The following is a 24,886-nucleotide window of genomic DNA, read 5'->3' as shown; positions in this document are numbered from 1 at the left end:
GTCTTTGTTACTTTACAAAAATTCGACAGAAATTCTTTATCCATTTTAATTTATAAACCTCTATTTGTACATGTGCTTGACAGCTGAACGATGACTTTGCATGAGTATACTATTCCGTTTTCTTGGTCCATCCAAATTTTTCCAAATTTATTTAAAAAAAAAAAATATAACTTTTTTTTGCTGCTTGTTGTTTGTTATACAGGCACATAAAACAAGTACTTTGGTAACTAATGAAAATTAAATCAGCATTTAAAGAGGAACTGAACTCTGGAAGCTGTTCCCCCAAAATATAGCAGATGGTAAAGCACTAGTCACCAGTATTCTTGTGGTCTCTTGGCAGCTGATATTTCCCCATTAGGCCCCATTCACACTGAGCGATTTATCGAGCAACTTTTGCAGCGATATCGCTCATATTTCCACGTGATATCGCTCTATGTAGCTTCTCCAATCCATTTCAATGGAGCTGTTCACATCTCGTCGCTCAATATCGCTCAATATCGCTTGTAGTTTGTCGCTGTAGCTTGTCGCTCCTACATTACCCTTTTTTCGAGCGATTTCGCTCCTGATTGCATACAGCCCAATAGGAAAAAGTCACGTGACAAGTCGCTCAATATCGCTCATATTAAAATCGTGCGGAAAATCGCGCAATTTTCATGTCGCTCAGTGTGAATGGGGCCTTACTGATTTACCATGCCTTGTTGTTCACTCTCTTTGGAGGCATCCATCTTCGTAGATGCAGGACTCTGCTTCTGATGTCAGACCCTACAGCAAGGAGAACTGTGAACAGCACAGTAGCGACATCACAAAATCTCACTCTAAATCTTCTAAAACTAGCAGTCAGAGGCAGCAGTGCCTTAGATATCACACTGCAGGTATACAGCTATGAAACTGTATGCATAGGAGTGCCTAGACAACACACTCATACCACAAAGTGCACTGCTAGTTTTCAAGAAGAATTAAAGACAAATTTATATTTAACTCAATTGACATTTTTAAATGTCCTCTATTTTGAGTTCAGGTCCACTTTAAAGAGAACTCCCAAAAAGTAAGGAATACCCTGTAGCCTATACCGCTGACAAAACAAAAATTAATAGATTCATATTATAGCACATTTTAGCAAAACAGGACAATCAAAATACAAGATCACATTGACTGGGCTGGTTTAGGCTGACTAATGGTTAGGATAAAGTCCGTGATAAACGTTGGAAAATAAGACAGAGGCAGGAAAATGAGTTTAGCATCCCAGCCTACAGAATATCGGGTCCATGGATAAACAGCAGTCAAAGCGTGCTCTACAGTCTGTGGGACCAGATGAATATTTTGATTGGTAATGTATTTTACTGCGTCAGCAGCCTTGAGGCCTATAAAAAAAAAAAAATAACATAAGATGAAAGAGGTTGGGTAAGGTCGGGTAAACTGGAAGTAGACAGGGTGACACATACATGTCGCTGTTTGATTAATCAATTCAACAAAAACAACTGAATCAAGCAAGGCTCTTTTGAGATCACTAACACATTTTTCAATTGTTTCCATAGAAGTTGACTTCGATATTAATTTTTTCATATTCATGGTTGTTTACTAAAGCTTATATTTCAACATTTGTAAAATTTCAACATAATTAAAATTATTATGTTTTTATGATTTTTTGTGGTCCTCTTAATATGACGTGACTGATGAATACTGCCATTGTATAAAGTAGATCATTTTGAAGAAGCACTAGTATTTAGAGAATATAGAGGCTTATAATTTGCAGACTAAAGAGATAAGGAATAAAATTGAACATTTTAGTTGTTTATGTGGCATTTTCTGGCTCCTTCTATTTTTTCATACACCACTTGCTGTACACGATCAGCAAAGATGTGGCTGCTGGATGCTGCAGTTTTGAGTGTTTGCATTGCCACTCCCCATCTCTCTGTTTTCCACTTCTCCCTCCTCCTAAAGTAGCCACCACTCCAAGCTCACTCCCATGAAAGATTACAATGTCACATTTAGTTTACTAATTTGTACCAAGATTGTAGTCCATCATGGGAGCAAGTTTGGAGCGGTGGCTACTTCACAACACACACAGGCATCACGAGGAACAAAATTAGCCACGCTCCAGAAGGAAGGACAGTGTCAGCACCAATTCAGAGAAGATTTGAAGATCTACAGCCAAGTAATGTACTGATAAGCTACATTGTTGTTTATAGTTAGGGCACTTGAATGCATTCTTAAGTTTTAGCTCCTGAGTTTAGTGTCACTTTCAATTTCCTAAAATCTACATAATTCTTACAGTAAGGACCTTCCAAAAAAGTGGTTACAGTAATGTAGAAGATACCATTTAATTAGACACCAAACACGGGCATAGTATGAGGTCTAGAAGGCTAATGAAACACATTAGACATTCTAGACAAAATACGTTGGTTGTCGGATATTTAAACCCTGTCATATGGAAATATAGATATACCAGTATGGTTAGCATTAAGGGTGTGTAAGCTGAGCATAATACATTGCTCTCCAGCACCCCTATCATCAACCCCTCAGATTCTGTGATGGGTTAAAGTTGGATTTGCAAAATCTGCTTCAGGGACTACAAAATGCTGTTGCATTGGCAGCTCTGGGGCTCTCGTTGGACATCAAAACTGCCAAGGATACTGACAGATTCACATTTCAGAGGGCCAGTGACTCTGCTATATCATATTGTACTTACTCTGCAGGCAATCCAAACTCTGCTCTGAAATAATTAATTTATTTTGAAAGCATCCTTACAGCAGCATTTTTACAGTATTTTTAACAAGTGCTCAAAGCTTTTGCACAGTAGTGTACATAAAAATAGATTGTGCTAAGTTTAACTGTTGATAAATGAGTTAGAACGTTTTCCTAGCTCAATTAGATGTAGCAAGCGGTATTTGAGAAAACATACGTTGTATTGAGAAAGAACTAAAGAGTTTGTTTACCAATGTTCCCGGTTATGATTATAGATCTGAAAAAATAACTAGTTTCTCTGATATAATCAATACTTTTTATACTTTGTTGCACTGGGGTGTAGCTGCGGAGGCAAATGGCATATTTTTGAATCCGTAGAACCATATGGGAATCACATGAGTCATTTTTTATTTAATCTTTTTTCTGCAGCAGGGGTCTGCTAACATCCATGTGTGAAGCCAATCACCAAGAAATGAATCTTTACCAGAGCAGCGAGGGAGTCAAGAAAAAACTAACAGTAGTTTCAGAGGTGTAACTAGAACCTTCAGGGCCCCAGCGCAAGAAACCATGAAGGGCCCCCCCCCTTCGACATGCCACCACATGGTTAACAGGAAGGCTGCCGAGGTCCCCAGCAAGCGCGGCACCTCAGGCAGCCGCTTGTTTAAAATTTTAGTGCCGGTGTTCTGTTGAGAACGCTGACCCAGTATCTGCGCTTACGCACAGACGGGATTAACGAGGAAACCGGCATTTATTTACAAAGTATTCGTTTGTAATGGTTAATTGTGACCGGTAATAATATGCCGTCCCTGGCAGTAAATGATGGGTGGCAGTAAATGATGGATGGAATATTATTAACAGTCACAATTAACAATTTAAACAAAATACTTTGTGAATAAATCCCGGTTCCCTCGATAATATTGGTCTGTGCGCAGATGCTGAGGTTGGCAAATTCGACTACATCGGCGTTCTCGACAGAACAGCAGTATCTGCGTTTAGTACCGCTGCGACCCTGTTAGTTCCTCCAGTGAGTAGTTGTATCCCTTCCCTATTCTAATGCAAATTTATTTTTATTCATGTCGTGTTCCCGTTGGAGAGATTTCCATTCAATTTCTGTCTCAATGACTATTGTCACTGGGGCAGGAAGTGAGGACAATCCTTCATAATGGGGACAAAGACAGCATACAAATCTACAGAAGTTTTAACTGGTCTGACTGGAATATGAATATAATATTTACTACGAGACATATATCTTCCAGCAAATGAACCATGCCCCCACAACTTTCATCCACAGAGTTACGAGCTTATGTAGTGATTGATGGGTCATACAGTGTCTGGGGCCAATAACTAAACCTATACGACAATCCTTTATATATCTTTTTTCCCACTATAAAGCAACAAAACATCTGCCTTCTAAATGGATAACTTCTGTTAAGTTCATGATTGATTTTATGAAATTCCACATGTCTCTGATATTTTAAATGTAAAAAAATTAACTCTGCCCTTGTAACCCCTGATGACACTCATTTTGTCCATTTGGATACAGAACTACTTCAATTTATTAAACTTGATTCCCTTAACCTGTATTGGGCCTGATATGGGAAAATAATGTTGAATTAAAATCTAGGGAAATTGTCTTGTTTCCATTAGGGCTGGCATTATTCTGCATTGCGCTGTATAACTTATTATTGCTGGGATTTGTAGTCCTCTATAGCTGGTGGTATTCTGCAGTGTGCTGTATAATGATTATACGGCACAATACAGAATACCACCAGCTATATAGGAATACAACAAATGCCAACAATAGTACATTACACAATAATGTACTATTGCTGGGATTTGTAGTCCTCTGTAGCTGCTGGTATTCTGCATTGCACTGTATATAATGTATTATTGCTGGGATCTGATGTATTCCTCTATAGCTGGAGTTATTCTCCATTGTGCCGTATAATTTATTATTGCTTGGCTTTGTAGTCCTCTATAGCTGGTGGTATTCTGCATTGCGCGGCTTAACTGCCGTGTGCGGTGGGCGTGTCATGCGCGGCGTGGAGCGGTGAAAGGCAATTTAATGGATAGCCGACTAATCGATGATGGAAAACGTTGACAATTTTTTTCATCGGCGATTTTAATCTACTAAATTTAATAATTGTAGCAGCTCTAGGTTCCATTGCAAATCAGCTTCAAACTTTTATTCTTACAGTGCAGGTTTGAAAAAAAGTCAACAGTTTATTACTATCAAGATACATGCAGAGGCATCCCCTTGATGAGGTGGCCTGAGGCAGCAGCCTCAGGCAACATGTCATGGGGGGTGCGGCAGCATGGGCAACTAACAGCACCCTCCTTCCCACTGACTGCGCCCAGCCTCCCGCTTGGCCTCATGTCTAGCTGACAGCTCAGTGAGAGAGTGAGAGAGTGAGAGAGTGAGAGAGTGAGAGTGAGAGTGAGAGTGAGAGAGAGAGAGAGAGACTATCTAAAGTTAGCTGCTGTCAGACTGTAGTCAGTCTGATCCTGATTTGATAATCTGTGCTCATTGTTGGAAATACAACAGCATATTACTGACATTCTACTGGCGCTGTAGTGCAATGCTAGTCTGTATGTTCATACTTATCTATGATACTAAGGGAGTTTTCCTATCTATATGTTTCCTGTATAATGCTGTATTTCTATAAACATGTATACAACATTCTTCTAAGCAAGTAAAACTTAATTCAGCATTACTCAAGATCTTAGTGCTTCATCTAAACACATAACTAACGCTCATTTGGTTTCTCCTAAGCACTCTGTTATTGTTTGCATCTGCCTGCTGCTGGGTGTAACCTTGCCACAGAGCTGAGCAACCAATATTGGTGTGTTATGAATATGTGTGTCTCTCTAGCCAATCACTAGGAGGTTCATAGCCAGTGGTGCATGCTGGGGAAGACATAAATATTTGGGGCTGACCATGCAAGAGTCTCTTTCACCCTGGGCTCCTGCCTGCAGCTCGGGTACTGTGGATTGTCTGACCTAGCTAGGCCTGCAGCCTAGAAAGGGAAGCCATGTGCTCACACTGAGGCCTGGGTATGGGGCCTAGTGAATGAGGATGGAGATGACAGAGAGCAACTTCAGCAGGCGTACCAGACTTCTCTGGTTGTTCGCGGGCCGGTACTTTGAGACCCCCTGCTTTAAAGGGTAATTCCACTTTCCCAGGTGAAATTGGGAAAATGGAATTAAGGCCACTAATCTGCCCCCTCTCTCACACACATTGCTCAGATTGGTGTTGTTAATTCCATTTCCCAAATTCACCTAAGAAAGTGGAATTACACTTTAAACATTATCATAGATTTGCTGATATACAGTAGATGTTTCAGCATTGCCATCTACTGGCCATTAACAAACTTGCGCCCTCTCTGCAATATTTCATCACTAATTTCAAGGTAAACCCCTGGCAAATAAAGCACAGTAGTGGAGGTGGTCTGAGTTTTGTTTAGAGTAGAGAACAAAGCACCCCAGAAGGACATATTCCCACTAAGCTGCTTTGTGTTGCACTTGGCAAAACAGATAAGGGCATGTGCACACAGCTGAACTGCAATTCCTAGGATATATGCTATACGGAGGAGGAGGTGTCCTTTGCAGTGCTAAGTTTACCTTGATACAACCAGGCATAGAATAGACTCTTACAACTGTTAAGACAAGTCCTTATGGATTTATGGCTATAAAGGTAAATAAATGCTCCAATATCAGTATACGTGATGCGATTATGGTATTTCATTTACATTTCTTTTGGAATACTCACTTTCTTTAAAAAAATCCTCTCCATAATCTCTTTTGACTTCTTCTGGAGCACTTTTCCAAGTCCTGCTTATATCTGCTTTGAGAGCATCAATATTTGTTATCTGTGTGCCAAATCCTCCTGGTTCTATGATAGCCACTTTCACATTAAAAGGCTTCATCTGACGCCTGGAGAAAACATACATAATGCATATATTAGGCAACTTATTCTTAGACCAGTTGTGATATAAACAGAAGAAAGTAAAGTCCATGAACCCATTGCACTCGAAACCACCGTTCCAAAGTAATAAAGGTGGGTGCTGCGGCTGTCGACGGCTGGCCACCGTGATATTTAGCTAGTAGAATATATAGAGACATCGGCACTCCAAATAGTGAATCAAATACGTCTGTTTATTGGCCTACGAGCAGCATAACGTGATGCACTCAATGCGACGTTTCGGGGTCTCACAGGATCCCCTTAATCACTTGTTCTGCCTGATGAAGGGGATACTGCGAGACCCCGAAACGTCGCATTGAGTGCATCACGTTATGCTGCTCGTAGGCCAATAAACAGACGTATTTGATTCACTATTTGGAGTGCCGGTGTCTCTATGTAAACAGAAGAAAGATCCCATACATTTTATTGATTTACAAAGCTGAATTCATCAAGACAAAGAACATAAATTGTTGCTGCCAACAAAAGTTTTTCATATGAAATGCACTTCATCAAGGTAGTATGGGAGCATTTTAAAACTCCCCAATCACAGTAAAACCTTCATTTTGTTATGGTCATTAAGACCCATGGTTCCCAGCATGCACATCTATGGGATCCAAGAAAATAAAAGCTCTAAGTTAATTGCAGACAACTGAACCAGTGGATGATTCTAACCATAGGTTCCATGCTGAAATCTCTTTGTGGAATGCACCAGTGTCTATATCTAACCTGGCTGATTTTATTGGCTATAGGAGAGTACTGAAAAAATACATTGATTATATGTATTGTCTCTTGACTTTTTTTAGATGATCCCTTGAGAAGTTCCAGGGTAGCAACCAGTCACCAATTCTTTCTTGCCAGGTATGATATTAGCCGGAGTTCCCGAATGCTGTGTAGTATTTGACAGCTGCGAATGGCAAATGGGCGGAGCAAGCCGTGAAGTCACGACTCGCTCCGCCCATCTGTTTACTTTCGAGCAGGAATGTCATTTTGCGACAAGTTTTCGTCGGGTTCGGACGGTCATCGTGCGGCGGGACTTTTTTTTATTGGGTCCCCTGAAAACTCATCTTTTCGGGTCGGCAGGCGTCGTGCATCGTGATTGACGCTGGATTACCTCGATGGAGCCATTTAAAAAAAATGTTTTAATTAAAGGAACATCGACTGTTTTTTTTTCAATTAAAAGGATTTTATCAAAAGTCTGGACTTTTTAATAACTCTTTTATTTAACCCTTTAGTGAATGGGTATGGGTGCAAGTACCCCTTACTCATTCACAAGGAGGGGGCGGCATCTGGGTGCCTTGTCCCCATCGGCATGGGGGCACCCCCCCAATGCCGTAGGCACGTGGCCTGGTAAGGTGCCGGGCCAGTGCTCGGATCAAGGGTCTGGTAGGACTCTTAAGGGGGACCCCACTTCCCCCCCCGCCCATTTTTGGGGCTGGGGTTCCCCCTTATAATTCCTACCAGACCTAAAGGGCCTGGTAGGATTTTGAGGGGAACCCCACGCACTTTTTTTTTGTTTTAACTTGGGGGGTCAATCCTAACATTCCTACCAGACCTAAAAGGTATGAATTGGGGGGGAACCTCACACTTTTTTCCCCCCTCTTCTGCAGACTGTAAAAAAAACAAAAAACAAACGTTTTTTTCCCTCAAATGTCACTTTGCTGCGAACGAAAACAAAACTAAATTTCGACCGAACTACCGCTAACAAATTTTTCCGAATCCCGAAACGAATTGAATTTTGGACCCGAATCCCGAAAAACGAAGTAAAGCAAAATCCAAATAAAAACGAAATGAAACGAAACTATTTTTTTGCCAGTGCATTTCTAAACTCTACTTCCTTCTATACTGTTTTCCATTTTACATAAGGGTCCCCTAAGGCTCTATGCTTGGACCCCTTCTAGTCTCTATCTATACCTCCTCCCTTGGTCAGTTGATAACCTTGCATAGCTTCCAACACCATCTCAATGATGATGACATACAAATGTATTTCTCTGTTCCTCAGCTAACTCCTTCAGTGTCCTTGTGCATCACTAATTTACTAACTGACATATCAGTCTAGATGTCACACCAGTTCTTAAAACTCAGTCTTTCAAAAACTGTGCTATTTCCTTCGCCCCCTTGTCCCCCCAACTTTTCCATTGAGATCAATAGCACAACTATTCTTCCTTTCCCCCATGCCAGAGTGCTAGATGTAATAATAGATGTTGACCTCTTCTTTCAGCCCCACATCCAATCACTGTCCAAATCCTGCCACCTTGACCTTCATAACATCTCCAAAATATGCCCCTTCTTAACCAATGAGACCACAAAGCTACTTATCAATTCACTTATTATCTTTCATCTTGACTATTGCAAATCCCTCCTCATTGGCCTACCTCTGATTAGGATGTGAAAGCAACAATAAAGAGCTGGCCCTATCTGCCTGATGTCATTGGTTGCTACGAAGCTAGTAGTTCTAGCTACCCTCTTTATCCAGAATCAACCATCTCAGCAACCGCTCAGTGTCTGCAATCCCCCTCTGCCAGTCTCTCCACTGGCTTCCAATCACCCAAAGGATAAAAGTCAGAATATTAACAACCACTTACAAAGTGATCCACAACTTGTCTCCAGAACTGCTCCAGAGTCTCTCCCATCTTCTGGAACTCTTTACCCAAACCTGTCCGTCTATCTCCAGATCTGTCTACCTTTAGGCAACCCCTGAAAACTCATCTTTTCAGGGAAGTCTATCATACCTCTACCTAACATCTGAAATTGTATTTCCTTAAACAACTCAGCCCCACACAGTTGCCACCTTTTGTATGACTTGCCCCTCCCTTTTAGATTGTAAGCTCTCACGAGCAGGACTCTCCTAACTATTTTGTATTGAATTGTATTATACCTCTACTGTCTCCCTTTACATTGTAAACAGCTGTGCAAACAATTGGTGCTATATAAATCCTGAATAATAATAAAAATAATAATAATAATAATAAAAAATGACCAACTGATTATAAAACTCTGTTACTGGGGGGAGGGTTTAGAAAAAAAAGCTACTGACAGACTGCATCATAGATATAATTTTTTTTATTTTGCCCATAGTTTCACTTTCAACTGCCCAATAGTAACACTATGTTGAGCCGAACCTCCGGCAGGCTACTCGCTGCTGTTCGGCCTATTCTTAGATGCCGAGCGGTGAGCGAATAGCCAAATGCCGCTGAGCACGGCTCCATGTCAGAAGAAAAAACCCCCCAAAAAACGGGTTTCTCTCCTGGGCAGCCGGTAGCGGGAGACTCACAGAGCGCCTGGGAGAGTTTGGTGTCTGGAGACCAGTGTCCCTGGTTAGCTGGTAAACAAGGACGCTGATCTCTCTGCAAGTGGCCGGAGCCAGCCATAAGATCACGGCTGGCTCCGCCCAGCTGTCAGAAGCAGGCCGCTCGGCCAGCTTCGGCTTTCAGCGCGGCCCAGCCGAGCCGAGGCATATGCCTTCGGCTCGACTGAGCCACTCGGCTAAGTTCGGGAGCTGTACGGGCTATAGTGAATAGCCCGTACAGCAGCCCTTCGGTTCTACGGAACCGGAGGGGTCCTGGGGCCGAAGCTAGCCGAAGGATCGGCTGAAGCTACGGCTAGATCCTTCGGCTGCTTCGTGAATAGACCCCTATGTATGTACCTCTAAATGATGCAAATAGAAACAGTAAGAAAACTATAAATGAACTGAACTCACCTGACACTGTCTGAGAAGGCTTCTACTCCATACTTGGATATACAATATGCTCCACTAGTTATAGCAATTCTTCCTACCGAACTGGACATGTTAACCACGCGTCCTCTAGCCTTCCGGACAAATGATAAGAAATTGATTGTCACATCAATCATCCCTAACAGGTTAATATCAATGACTTTTGAATAATCTTCTTTGATCATCCATTCATCAGGACTACATGGGATACTGACTCCTGCATTGTTTACTAGGCCCCAGAGCCCTGCAAAAGTGAAAACAAATGAAATAAAGTTATGTATTGATATACCTTTCCAATAATCATTATTTCCATTAATAGATAGTTACAGAAAAACCCACACAAACAAATAAGAGAAAATGCAATTTCATTGCATCTGCAGAATGTGCCAAGGTACGTTCCTAACACTAATCTAAGCCAGGTAAGATACTTGGATGAGTGGCAAACATTTACATGACAGAACAAGCCTAGTTGAGTAGGAATAAGTAGCACCCCCCTGACTTCTAGGAGCAGGGGGAGCTGACATGTCACCTCAGGGATGAGTCCTTAGCCGGTACGTGGGATGCGAAAGCAACAATAAAGAACTTGGGAGCTGGCCCTGCCTACCTGATGTTTTTAGTTGCTAGGAAGCTAGTAGTCCTAGCAACCAATGACTGAAGCACAGGGAGGGCCTGCGCTGGGTTATAGCTGTGTATCCACTCTAAGCTAGCCATAATCCAGTGCAGGTTGGTGACCGTGGTCCAAACAGAACCGCCACTCGGTCCATGCCCACACTGCAGTCTGCCATTTAGTGACCACTGGTATAGCTAGTGGTAATTAGTCATAATCCTAAGTCAAAATTCTAATACACAGCCCCGATTGTATATTATGACTTTAACGTTGCTTATATTAAAGCTAAGAAAAATTAAAATCTAACCTTTGTCTCCAACAATAGATGACACCCATTTGGCTGCATTGCGAACACTCTCACTGTCAGTGACATCTAAAATGACTGTCTGCAGTCTACTGGAGACCTCTTTCTTCAGATTTTCAGCCCCTTTATCTGTCAGACAAGCAGCCAGAACCCTTATTCCTCGTCTGTCCAGGTTCTTTGCCAGAATATTCCCAAATCCTGTGTCGCATCCAGTAATGAAGACATATTTATCTACAAGATTGTCCAAGATTAGACTTTGTCGGTACCATCTGTACAAGAGGATCAAACCCAACACAACCAGCAGATGGAGCCACATGATGAATCGACAATATAATCCTTGTCACTGCAAAGTACATTCAGAAAGTTAGTGCACTCATAGATATAGAGTAATCAATTGTCTGTTCGTAGATTAATGCCATAGAGCCTAAAGATCAGTCTAAGAATAAACCCTTCTTATTGCTACAATATGACAGCATTAGAAGTAATAGATGGTCAAGAAAGCTGTTTATGTGCTTGTTAACATGTATCTCTCTGATATGTTCCTGGAGGTCTCAGGAAAGATAATATTGTGCCAGCGAGTGTATCTTTATTAATCACTGCCAACCAAGTTTTCTTTTTGTATCTAGAACACAGTGGTAGGAATCCTTATGACAGATCATAGGACCAGGAATGTGTATGTATCAGAGAACACTGCAGATCTTAGTATGATGGATCCGGGTAGGGCTTGGAAGCAATGTTGTAAATGGAATATTTCAGCAGAACAATGTTTTGGTTATTGGTGAACTACATTTTAAAGAGCAGATCCAGGCAACATGCAAAATCAGTCAGTGAAGTGCATTCAATTATCTTTAATCTGAGCTCCATGCAATTCAATATAGCCAAATCACACAAACATCTTCAAATGTGGAGTAGGTAGGTCTGTGCTTGTAGCTTCCACTGACTCTGAATGATGTATCACTAGACAGATTCAGATTTCCAAGACAACTTTCAATTTGCTCTGTGGAATTTCTTACTACTGTCATAATTAATACATCAGAGAGGAGGGGGTCCCTGCAAATCACAGAAAGGAGGGCTCATAGATCACAGATTTGGCAATGGCATGCAATGCCAAGTAGCGGCCAGCAAAGCAAACAGGATACTGTCATGCATTAGAAGAGGGATTGTAGCAAGGGATAAGACAATAATACGGTTGCTTCCACTTCATAAATCACTGGTTCAGCCTCATCTAGAGTATGCAGTGCAATTTTAGTCACCAACTCTCAGGAAGGACGTCCTCGAGCTTGATAGAGTTCAAAGAAGGGCCACAAATTTAATTAAAGGGATAAAAGGCCTGAGTTATGAAGACCACCTCCAACAATTAAACCTATTCTTCTTAGAAAGGAGGCGATTAAGAGGGGACCTTTTTGCAGTCTTTAAAATCATCAATAGGGACAACAATATTTGAAACAAGTTGTTTTCACCAAGAACAGTACTGAGAACACGTGGACACAACAAGAGGTTAGAGAGGGGGTTTAATCTTAGAACGCGCAAGGGTGAGAGTAGCAAAAATGTGGAACTCCCTTGCACAGGCAGTGGTATCTGCTGATAGCATAGTGCAGTTCAAGAAACTTCTAGATGAGTTCTTCAGTCACGAAATATACAAGGATATTGACATAAATACAAACACACATACACACACAGGTTAAACTGGATGGACCTTGGTCTTTATTCAACCTCACCTACTATGTTACTATGAGCGAGGAGTGGGGAGGACACATGTAGGCACTCTGTATGCATCGGAACGCTTAATCTGGAATTTTGACTGTAGTGTACCTTTAACATGCTGAGGCTAATTTACTAAAGGAGTTGAAAATGTTCACTTAATAAATTGTGTGAATATTCTCATCAACCATCCAATCGTGTAAAAAAAAAAAAATAACTCCTGTTTACTTATTTCATCTGCACATGTTTGGGTAATTAAGGTAAGCATTCACACAATTTAATGAGTAACCATTTTCAACTTCTTTAGTAAAGCAACCTCAATTTCTGTTACAAAGTAATACATTAAAAAATAAAATCAGTATTAATGACACATTCAAAATCCTCAAACTAGAGATTCCACTTGCTATTCCGGTTCCCACAAATCCTCTCACTCCATTCCTTCTCCTGGTCCGCACATACCAACATTGGGACCCAAATATGGTCTGACCCCAGCCCCCCTTATTTTTCTCTACTTCCAATACCATTAAACCACCCTTTACATGGCGGATCAGTAAGGACCTTCTTTTGGATGTGGCATGCGAGGTGGAGATTTTTTCCATTAACTTTACCACAGACTGATTGCTCTGATAAATTGGGAAGCCCTTAAATTTATCCTGTAGGGTGTATTCATCAAACATGGATCTCATTTAAAAAACAAAAGGAGCATTGAATTTGTCAGACATTTGTCCTCATTGGCTGAACTTGAAGCAAAAACGGAACTCCATTGTCACTGCCCTGTAGACATGTGCATGGCGAAAAAAATAGTTTCGGACGAAACAAATGAAAATGAAAAACATTTTCATTTGTTTCATCAATGGAAACAAATTTTAATGCTGCTTCGGATTTGGAGGCAAGGATCCGAAACCGCACAAACAAACTGTAGAACGAGCGGTGGCTGTATCGGCCAGGCAGCGTGTTCTACGCATGCGTGCTGCTATTTTGGAGTATATCTTGGTATACACCAAGATGGTGGCACATGAATATGTGGGTGCCGCCATCTTGGTGTATATCAAGATATACTCCAAAATGACGGCGCGCATGTGCAGAACTTGGCCGCTACTCGTTCTGCAAATAACGTCACCCACGTGTGCGGCATTATGTAACATTATGCACCCCGCCTCCAAGATGGCGCCGGGCATGCGCAGAATGCGCTGGTGGCCAATATGGCCGCCACGCATTCTGATAACAAATTTTTATACTCGAGTATAAGCCGTCCCGAATATAAGCCGAGGTACCTAATTTTACCACAATGCTCCGAGCGGGGTCATCTGGCAGTCTCCGGCCACCTAAATGAGGACCCGGAGACTGCCAGATGACCCCGCTCGGAGCGCCGCCCACCGGAGCAGCAGTGATGCGACGCTCGGCGAGGTAAGTAAGAAGACACCTGACGCTGACTCGAGTATAAGCCGAGGGGGGGCACTTTTCAGCCAAAAAAATGGGCTGAAAATCTCGGCTTATACTTGAGTATATATGGTATATGACCGAATATTATTATTATAGTACACGGGCATATAAAAAAATTGTTATTTTGTATTCGGACGTACCGCCGAATCAACTGAATTTCGTTGATTTGCATGTTCGTCCGAATCCGAATGCACATGTCTACTGCCCGGCAGGATTTGACTAGCATCAGAGTAGGGATACAAACGTTATTGGATGCAAGCGTCCTCTCACACAGGGATTGCATCAAGAGCATTTTTACAAAAATGGCAACAATAGCCGAAGAATATTGTTCCACTCCATCAGACAACAAAAGGCTGCTACTTACATTTCAAAAATGACATCTACTAATGCCGGTAGGGTTTATAAGACTAAATAGGTCACCGCAGAATTCCACCGCTTTTTTGCCCCTTTATACAACATTTATAAACTTCATTCTACTCTACCTCAATCAGCTTATGAGGACTCATGAACTGAAAGAACCATTTTCGGACATTGAAATCTTACAGGTCCTAAAACCATCCCATTAGGTAAATCCTCTGGACCAGATGGTTTATCATCTAAATTTCATAAACATTTTAGAGACCTCCTGACTTCACTTTTACAACAGACTTCCAATTAAGTCTTGAAGGAATAGCTCTATAGCCTCTTCTTCTCGTGCGCCTGATGTTCTTTTCTTTTTCTTACATAGTTACATAGTATTTGAGGTTGAATGAAGACATAAGTCCATCAAGTCCAACCTATTGCTGATGTATCATCTCATTCTTAGGAGTACTTGTACCCCTGTAAATTACGGTGCCTCAGGAAATCGTTCCAAAAGTTTCTTGAACAATTCCACACTCTTAGCTGAAATCACTGCTGGTGGCAGTGAGTTCCAGACCCTAACCGCTCTTACTGTGAAGAACCCCCTTCGCCCCTTGTGCTGGAATTTTTTTCCCACCAATTTTAGGTGGTGTCCTCTAGTTTTTGTAAAGGGGTTAATCATAAAGAGTTTGTTGCTAATGTTGCTGTCACTTTTGGCGTTCTGGCTCGTGCTAAAAAAGATTAATCTCTGACGACAATGCCATCTCTTCACCCCGATGTTTTTGGTCTGGTACCTACTCTTACCCTTTTGGCTAAGGTTTCCTGCTCGTCCACTGCTGATGCCCACGAATTATCACATTGTAGAGGAATTGAGGGGGGAAGAAGGACCTCCAAATTGGATGGAACAGAGTGAGGAGAACTAGGTTCTGTGAAAGTTAGCCTGGCTATTGAGGGTTAAAACCTCCCCCTCCTTCCTTCCTTTATTAGTGTTTTCGCCTGTCACATATGCCCTGCAGCTTGAACCTCTCTCCCAGCACTCACACTGATCTTACCTCTGTGCTGACGGACGCTGTCAAGTCACACAGAGCCCGTTCATGACATTGCTCTGTGACTCATAGTGGGCAGGGCAAGCAGAGGACCGTTCGGTCCTATGTTGACTGAGAGATTTATGCACACCCCGAATGGGCGGGGCTTATGATTAACAGTCACGTTCCATCTGTCAGCTAGAGGCTCTACTGATTGGCTGTTAGCCTTTATTTAATTAAATGGGAAGGAGGAAGAAGTTAGGGTCTGAGGAAGAGGACGTGGCCCCAGAAACGTGTTAACCCAGGCATATTGTGCCGTTACATAGGAACTGTCATCTGTGCAGCTCTTACATGCTGTGTCTTGCTTTTGTTAAGACTGATGATCAACTTCTGACTTTGAAAGCTTATTGTGATTTAATCTTTTGTGAGTATTATTCTATTTTTGCTATTTGCTCAATAAACATTTATCTATACTAGGGAAGGTTTTTGTTTATGTTTATCAGATATCACAGTCTCCCTGACTGATGTGGGGCAGCGACCTGTAGAACTTCTGTGTGCATATTTCTTCAGTGGAGTGGTTGACCCTGGCGCTATTGGCTTTCATTTTTGTGAAGTCTTGAAGGGATGACTGTTTTCCCAAACAATAGTTCTGCTAAAACCTAAGAAAGATCCTACTCATTGTAACAACTACCACCCCAGTTTGCTAATCAATGTAGACCTTAAAGGAGAACTATGAGGTGAGTGCTTTTCACTCACCTCATAGTTCTAGCCGACCTGTGACAATGAGACTGTCACAGGTCGGCTCAGTAGATCGGGAAGTGAGCGAACACATACCGGCGTTCGCTCACCTGTCGATCCTGTCACGGCTCTCTGCCGTGACAGGGGAGGGGCTGGATTCCGCCCTCCCCGCTCCGATCCGCCAGCGCTGACTGGGGGAGGGGGCGGGTACAGCTGGCTCTGCCTCTAGATAGGCAGAACCAGCTGTCAGTTACGCAGCTGGGCGGATCCAGACATAATTGTCGGGATCCGCTTCAGCTGCGGCGTCTCAGTATTACCGCTAGCAGCAGCTCACGGTATACTGAGCCTAGGGTGACGGGAGGACGCTAGTTTGTTTCCTCCCATTACCCTAAGGAGAACTATGGGGAAAAGCCCTAACCCCATAGTTCTCCTTTAAGATTCCTGGTGGTTCATATGACACCTTGCATTGCATGCTTCATTCACAAAAAACAAGTTTGCTTTGTGTTGGCTAAGGATCGTCACGGTCTGGGAATCATAGACACTAGGGATGGTTGCTCCAGGGTTTACAGAGCAGCCAGGAACTGACAGAGAAAGAATAATGCCTGGGACCTGGTCACAGGGTGTGTAGGGACTGAATGACTGCACGCTAGCTGGGGTGTGATAGAGGCACAGAGTCTGAGGAGTGTCACGTCTTCTCCAGAGCTCCTGATTGTGGAGATGGTTTTGCTGCAGGACATTGACCTCTAACACTCCTGTGCAGACACAGCTGACAGAACTACAGAGGACACAGTACAGCACTGAGATACTGGATTCAGTGGCAGGTAGGGCAGCAGTCTGTAACAAGGAGGAGCAGGATTGTTACAGTGGCACACAAAGAAAGCCCAGTTAAAGAAAGTGATTACACTTAAGCTACATGATAACTGTGCACTAGTATAGGATACACTGGAGCTCAGAGATTCTGGGTTCAGAGACACAGGGGGAAGGAAACTGGTTCCACTCGGGGTGTGGAATAATTGTGCAAGGGTGCAGGATTCACAGGAGGTTTCACACAGGGAAAGTGCGTTGCACTGTGGTTCAGGATTCACAGGAAGATGCACACAGGGAAAGTGCGTTGCACTGTGGTTCAGGATTCACAGGAAGATGCACACAGGGAAAGTGCGTTGCACTGTGGTTCAGGATTCACAGGAAAATGCACAAGGGAAAGTGCGTTGCACTGTGGTTCAGGATTCGCAGGAAGATGCACAAGGGAAAGTGCGTTGCACAGTGGTACAGGATAACTATGAAGGTACAGGGTCATGAGGGAAGAAGGGAAGAAGTGCATTGCACAGTGGTGCAGGTTAAACACGAACATACACGGTCACGAAGGAAGAGGTGTGTTGCACGGTGGTGCAGGATAAAAACACAAAGATACAGTGTTACAAGGGAAGAGGCAACACACTAGGAACTCCAAACAATGGAGCAGGGAATACAGCCACACAGAGAAATCTTCAGGGGAACACAGGAAACAATGTTACTTCTAAATAAAGCAAAAACAGAGTTAGGAGCTTAGATCCAGTGTGTACATGTATTGTAATAGGAAACACAAGATAATAAATAGATATTGCATGTAAAGAAAAGAAAAATGAGATGTGTATGAGAGCCAAGTCAATGAAGCATTCAGGGTGGCTGAGATAGTGATATTGTAATTTTCCATACCTTTGTGTGAACTCGTGAACTGGTTGTGTAGCCCCAATGCATAGGCATATGCAGAGTTCAGAAGGTGCGGGCAATGCAGTCTGATCCTATCTCTCTCAGCAACATAAAGCTTTATGTACAAGGTCACATGTGATATAGCCTATCGCCCCTGACGTTCTGTTATTTAACATGACCTTTAAAATAAACACACTGAAAAGATTATGAGGCTTTACATTCCAAATAACTTCTTTCTGCTGATTGTCAGCATTTGTGCATTTTTTCCCAGTATGCCAGATAGTTATGCAAGAAGAAATAGAATCACCAAGCTTAAATCTACAACTTATATACTGTATATATAAAGTGTAAACTATAAAGTGTAAACTAACACTAATGCAGCTTTACTACAAAAGGGCAGCAGGGTAGCTATGGTTGTCTCAGACTCTTTTTTTAATACTGTCTGCATTGAAAAAAGTGTAGGGTATGTGTGAGGAAATAGTTGCTAAAGTCCCTTACTATGAACAACAGGCAACTGGCATACATCATCCGATTCCCTCTATATTGCCACCATTGGTCTGTACCTAGGGTACTGATTAAGTGCCTGGATGCTGACTATGGTCCCATTACCTCTTAGCCTATGCCCCTTATTATTTGAATAATACTGTGATAGGTGGCCTTACTAACCAATACAAATGCATGCGGCAATAGCACTCTCAGCCTCACAGAAATTTTCCAGCTTGTGGGTCAACAATCTAAGGCCAGCAGACTGAGAGTGATTGTCACTCGGGTTTGCTAACGTCGCAGTTATCCCTTTCTACACACAAACAGCCACCAGGTCTTGTACCAGAAACAAGCACTGTTCCCAGGAAATGATGCAACAACTCTAACCTTTATAAAAGTGTATTTCCACTTTCGCAGTCAAATTGGGATAATACCTGTTGTATAGTTGTTACATGTTCCCATTCACATAGCATAATCTAAAAAAGCTGCGAGACAGGTTGGGTGCAGACACAGGAGTGGCACCCTTCAGAGAGAGCCATTACTGGAGACAATCCAGTGCTATTCACACATCCCAGTATAGGCACCGGTAACCCCCCCCCCCCATCCACCATTAACCCCTCAAGCGCCACACAGCCACATACCTGTACCCGCCCCTGAGACCGCTGAAACTTTCACACACTGACAGCCGCACACTCCACCAGGATTGCGCCCTCACAGCAGCGTGCCTCCTCTCTGTACTCAACACCAGTACCCCTTGGTTGCCTATGCCGCATTGAGGCAGTAATTGCTGCAAAAGGGGCCCAAACCAAGTACTGAGTACATATGCATGCTTGTACTTTTCAGAGGTCCGATATTGTTCTATGTACAATCCTTGTTTTATTGATTGCATGTAATATTCCAATTTTCTGAGATTGTGGATTTGGGGTTTTCATGAGCTGTAAGCCATAATCATCACAATTATGACAAATCACGGCTTGAACTATCTTGCTTTGCATGTAATGAGTCTATCTCATATATTAGTTTCACCTTTTAAGTTGCATTAGTGAAATAAATGAACTTTTGCACGATATTCTAATTATTTGAGTTTCACCTGTAACAGAGAGGTGATTCTGCTATCAATTATACTTTGCAGTACAGAAATCTTCTGTTCTGGTGACTTTGGCTATTGGACAGGAAGTAAGGGTAAATCTCCCCAGTGGGACAGAAAAAAAAGCTGACATGGGTTATAATGCTTCCTTGCTGTACCCAAAACTAACAAGAAGTCTTGGCTTCAGTTCCGCTTTAATGCAGCAGAGAGAGAATTGGCCGCCGGCAGGTATCAAGAAGATCGCTGCGCATGTGCGATGACGTCATCGCGCATGTCACGGCGGGGTGACACTCGGTAAGCGCTCCGGATGTCACCCAGCCTCGGGACACCCCTGCATAACCTCACTTTAAGTCGCAGTGATAGTGGTTTCCGGGACAAATAGAGAGAAAGAATCCCCCATAACTGGGGTACAGAAATCAATACAAAAATCTTCCAAGCCCTACAAAAACAAAAACGTTTTGGCTTTAACACAGCCATACTGATCTCTTTAAAGAAGCTGGTGTGCAGCTTTGTTCACAGTAATGGGTGTCAGACATTTTGTGTGCAACAACGTCTTACAATGTAGACAGGATAAATGATCTGCAAACAGCAAGTATATGCAAAATACTAGAGAGGATACACAAATTACTAAAGAGTATACATCATTACGTCATGTAGACATCACAGGTACCCCTATGCTTAGAGAATTAGGGTTAGTTCACACCAGATGCAGTGGTGATGTAGTCCGTTCCGTAAGCATCACAATGCTTTCCAATGGGATTTGTGCTGCTCTGTATGAAGAGAGCTGATTTATGGAGTGATACACAAATAAACTACAATTTCTTTTAATAGTTAGGGTACTTGAATGCATTTTTAAATTTTAACTCCTGAGTTTAGTGTCACTTTAAGGATTCATGAGGTCAGGATGAAAGAAATATGAAAGATATTTAACTAAGAATGAAAAACATATGTTTTTATTATTTATATTTTTGTTATTGTTTTTGTAATAATACTGTTGTAAGTCAAAGTGACAACATTGTCTTTTATTAGAATATAGTTGTGACACCCAGGGCTGGATTCCCCACAAGGCCACCGAGGCCTGACCTCGGGACGGTAGGGAGTAGAGGGGCGGCACAGACGATAATGTCCACAGGGGTGTGGAATTCCTATTGCCCGATGCCCGAACATGCAGTTCCAGGCCCCAGGCGGGCAGTCTTTTTCTACATTTAGCCCTGCTGTGGGCTACCAGGGCTAAATGTACAGCCTGGAAGCCGCCACTCGTTTTGTACAAGTGACCTCGGTGATGCCGCCAAGATCACTTGTAATAAGCCTGCAGGTCTGTCCCCTCCGCTGTCCCCCCTCCATGGTCTGCCCCCACCTCTGGCTGCCTCTGTCACCGCTGGCTGCCTCTCTCCCCGCCGTGGTTTTCGTGGACCCCCTCTATTCTAGGGGACCTGGGACCAAGGCAAAGTAGTTCAGAATGGAGACCGGGGAACATCCGTTCTCCGCTCTGCTCCATGTGAACACTGATACAGGAATGCTGCATTCGCAGCCTTGCCATCTCAGTTGTCACAGGAGAGCCAGCACAGTGCTGTGCTCATACTCCTGTATTGGAGGTGAAGGTTCAATAAAGAGAACCTGTCACCTCCAAATGTATTACACCGGTGCTCGTTAGCTCCTGTGTGATATGAATAAAGTTAAGTGGAGAAAAAAAAAATTGATAAAAAGTAAAACATAATAAAATAAATAAAAATTAGTTTAAAAAAATAAGAATAAATAATAATTCAAATAGTAAAAAAATTAATAACGTGCAAAAAAAGTAAAAAATAAAAACATGTAAAAAAAAAGATAATAAGATAAGTAAAATTGAAAAAGTAATAAAAAAAGTTAAAAAAATGATCAAGAAAAAAAAAACCCTGGGGGGCGCATTGAGGAACCTGGCCTTGGGGTAAATCCAGCCCTGGTGACACCTTTAAAGTCCCGTAAAAAAACGTTTTCCTTGTTGGAAACCTGCATCTTACAGTATTTGAGGGATGTGGTATCAGCACACCATTATAATCAATGACAGCACATATCTTGTGTGTAGCTATTAATAATGAAACATCATCTTTATATAAATGATAGGTGAAAAAGAAAGTGTTTGGGCTTAATCTACAGTAGATGCCTTCTATATTCACCAAAAGGAAAGTTGCAGAAATATGAGGGCACTTGCTGGATAGGCCTTATTTGAAATATGAATGCAGGTAATTATAGGCTAATAATAATGTTAATAACAAGGAAATTGTGCGTATGTTTATGGTGTATTTGTAGATTTTATAACAATGAAAACATTGAGGATCTACTGAAGAAGCAGGTGATGTTAAAATCCTGTAAAATGCGTACAGTGGTCGTTGACTCACTAGAAACACCAGCAACCAACACATCAAAGGTTGAATGTTTGTATTAAACACTATATTGAAAGAAAAAAATCATAGCTGGTCCAGGAAGAGCTTGAGGTTAACCCTCATGTGTTTTGTAATTCCACTGTACACTTTATGGAATGTCAATCTGTTTTGATTGAAGAAATAAGTACTTATTTAAAATGGTTTTGTAATAAAAAATTTTAAGATCTTAAACACGAGTAATGAGATACTGTTAAAGCCTGGCATCTTATTTTAAAGAAAATTGAATGTGAACATACACCAATCAGCCATGACGTTATGACCACCCAGGTAATGTTGAGTAGGTCACTCTTTTGCCGCCAAAACAGCCCTGACCCGTCGAGGCATGGACTCCATTAGGCCTCTAAAGATATGCTGTGGTATCTGGCACCGAGCCATCAGTAGCAAGTCCTGTAAGTTGTTAATGGCAGGACCCAAGGTTTCCCAGCAGACCATTGCCCAAAGCATCACACTGCCTCCACAGGCTTGCCTTCTTCCTCTGGTACATCCTGTTGCCATCTCTTACTCAGGTAAGCGACACACACGCACCCAGCCATCCATATATTGTGTAAGAAAATGTGATTCAGCAGACCAGGCCACCTTCTTCCATTGTTCCGTGATCCAAATCTGATGCTCACGTGCCCATTGTAGGTGCTTTTGGTGGTGGACACAGATCATGAGCACCGTGACCAGTCCGTGACTAAGATGCCCTATACGCAACAACTGTGATGCACTGTGTGATCAGACACCTTTCTATTGGAACTAGCATTACCTTTTTTCAGCAATTTGAGCAACAGTCATTCTTCTATTGGATTGGACTACATGGGCCAGCCTTTGCTCCTCACGTACATCAATGAGCCTTAGTTGCCCATGACCCTGTCCCCGCTTAACGGGTTTTCCTTCATTGGACCACATTTGGTGGGTGTTGACAACTGCAGACTGAGAACATCCCACAAGAGCTACAGTTTTGGAGTTGCACTGACCCAGTCGTCTAGCCATCTAGCCATGTCATATCCTTACGCTTCACCATTTTTTCTGCTTCAACACTTCAACTTCAGGGGTAAAGTGTTCACTTGCTCCCTTAGCCACTTCCAGGCGCCATTGTAACAAGATAATCAATGTTATTCACTTAATTTCTCAGTGGTTATAATGTTATGGCTGATTGGTGTTTTCGGATGTGATACCTAACCCACCATGCTGATGATAGTATGTGATACAAAAGGTGTAACTGACACACTGATTTTGAACTTTGGATATTCTACAGCCAGAAGATTAACGGAATAGAGATAAAACTATTTCTTTGGCCACTGACACTGTCGAGCATAGGGCGTGCTTCAAAGGCAGACGAGCTGAAATCAACAGGGAATGTATGTTCAGGAAAGTTAATATTTAATTACTGAAGGATTTTTGGTGACATAATCCTTTGTATACTTTTATCTTTGACATTTTATATGAAATATCATATAATGAAACAAAGAATATTTTGATTAGTGTGTGTTTACCTTTGCCTGGGCTTCAGCTTTGAATCTAATAACACACATGCTGGGTTAGTGGAAATTAGGGATGCACACACAGATACTTTTCGAGTACCAGTGCTGATACTTGGCATTTTCATGAGAACTACCAGGGTTGCAGCGGTTGCAGCTGGTACCTGGCCCTGGCACTCCACCACTGTCCTGAAATCATTGGTCTGTATTGTTTTAGAAAAACTGTCACATGACAATAAACAAAAATGTATCAGTACTCGTACTTGTAAGTACTCGGCAAGTACCAGTACTCGTACTCGCAAAACTGGTATCTGTGCATCCCTTTATTTATAGTTATAAAAACAAAATCGTACATTAAAACAGAAATGTACAAATCCCAGGAGCTCCGTGTGCTCCTTACAAATGACAGCTGCCTCCTAACTTTTGGATTTTTCTCTAGTGTAGTCTTGGAGCTCAAAAGTATCGGCACATGTACTTGTACTTGTACCGAATACTGTACTTGGTATCTGTGCAACCCTAGTGGAAATAATTCATCCCTCGATGTCCAATTTAACTTTATAGGTAAGTTGCTTAGAACATTTTAAAAACTTTGCCAAAATAGGGAGACTATTTGATAGCTGAATATTATGATGATGATAAATCTTTGTGCTGCCACATACTTTGTCAAGTAACATGAACAAATAATGATCTGGTACCTAGTTCCAACTAGTGTAGCTAATTGTTACCACTTATTACTCCCCATATTTTTAGGGATGTACAATGGCAGGGACAATAAAACATATCTGGTAGGATTGTCCCAAAGCCAAATGATTTTGGAAGAAGGTACATCAAATGCATACTATTTTTACTATTTTTGGCATACTATTTTTGGCAAAGTAATCCATGAAACGTTATACAGGGCCCTCCTATAGAAGAAATGTGAGGGTTGCAAAAAAATAAATTTAAATGTAAGCTTTAAATGTTAATATTTACAGTACCCAAACACTTTTACGAAACCTTGGTAATCTTCATACCACCCTCTGCCAGGTACAAATAGAGAGCCAATGGTATATGACTAACTAGAAACTAATTGTAATCATTAATGAAATGTAAGAAAGTATGGTCTCCATGGGTCAAAACTTTGACATTTCACTTGTGTGCTTCTCAGGACTGATAACAGTAGGTAACAGTCTGACCAGGTAATTCTCCTTCTTCCCTAAACTACCAGAAAATAAATGCAACCATTT

At 42.0% G+C, this 24,886-nt stretch overlaps 1 protein-coding gene across 1 annotated transcript; it reads right to left on the bottom strand.

Moving 5' to 3' along the window:
• Positions 1-1,143: 1,143 nt before the first annotated feature.
• Positions 1,144-21,401, bottom strand: LOC108797908 (retinol dehydrogenase 7-like). The gene is made up of 7 exons (XM_018569607.1): positions 21,392-21,401; positions 17,006-17,012; positions 12,826-12,828; positions 11,273-11,612; positions 10,344-10,602; positions 6,455-6,618; positions 1,144-1,361 (listed from the first exon to the last, which is right to left on the bottom strand). Exons 4-7 carry the CDS (start codon positions 11,583-11,585, stop codon positions 1,144-1,146), a joined length of 954 nt encoding a protein of 317 aa, XP_018425109.1. The 5' UTR covers positions 11,586-11,612; positions 12,826-12,828; positions 17,006-17,012; positions 21,392-21,401.
• Positions 21,402-24,886: the final 3,485 nt, after the last annotated feature.

Source organism: Nanorana parkeri, unplaced genomic scaffold, assembly GCF_000935625.1.
Source record: "Nanorana parkeri isolate BGI_ZX_2015 unplaced genomic scaffold, ASM93562v1 scaffold1364, whole genome shotgun sequence".
Classification (NCBI taxonomy): Eukaryota; Metazoa; Chordata; class Amphibia; order Anura; family Dicroglossidae; genus Nanorana; species Nanorana parkeri.
The sequence above is the reverse complement of the archived record's forward strand: the minus strand, read 5'-3'. Positions and strand labels throughout refer to the sequence as shown.

What these genes read in the sequence shown, in the direction of transcription:
- LOC108797908 (XM_018569607.1), bottom strand. Translation starts at nt 11,585, where the DNA reads ATGTGGCTCCATCTGCTGGTTGTGTTGGGTTTGATCCTCTTGTACAGA. An exon ending in ATCTATTGTTGGAGACAAAG is followed by an intron (nt 10,603 to 11,272) that starts GTTAGATTTTAA and finishes TCACTTTTGCAG; the next exon opens with GGCTCTGGGGCCTAGTAAAC. An exon ending in GCCTTCTCAGACAGTGTCAG is followed by an intron (nt 6,619 to 10,343) that starts GTGAGTTCAGTT and finishes TGTTTTCTCCAG; the next exon opens with GCGTCAGATGAAGCCTTTTA.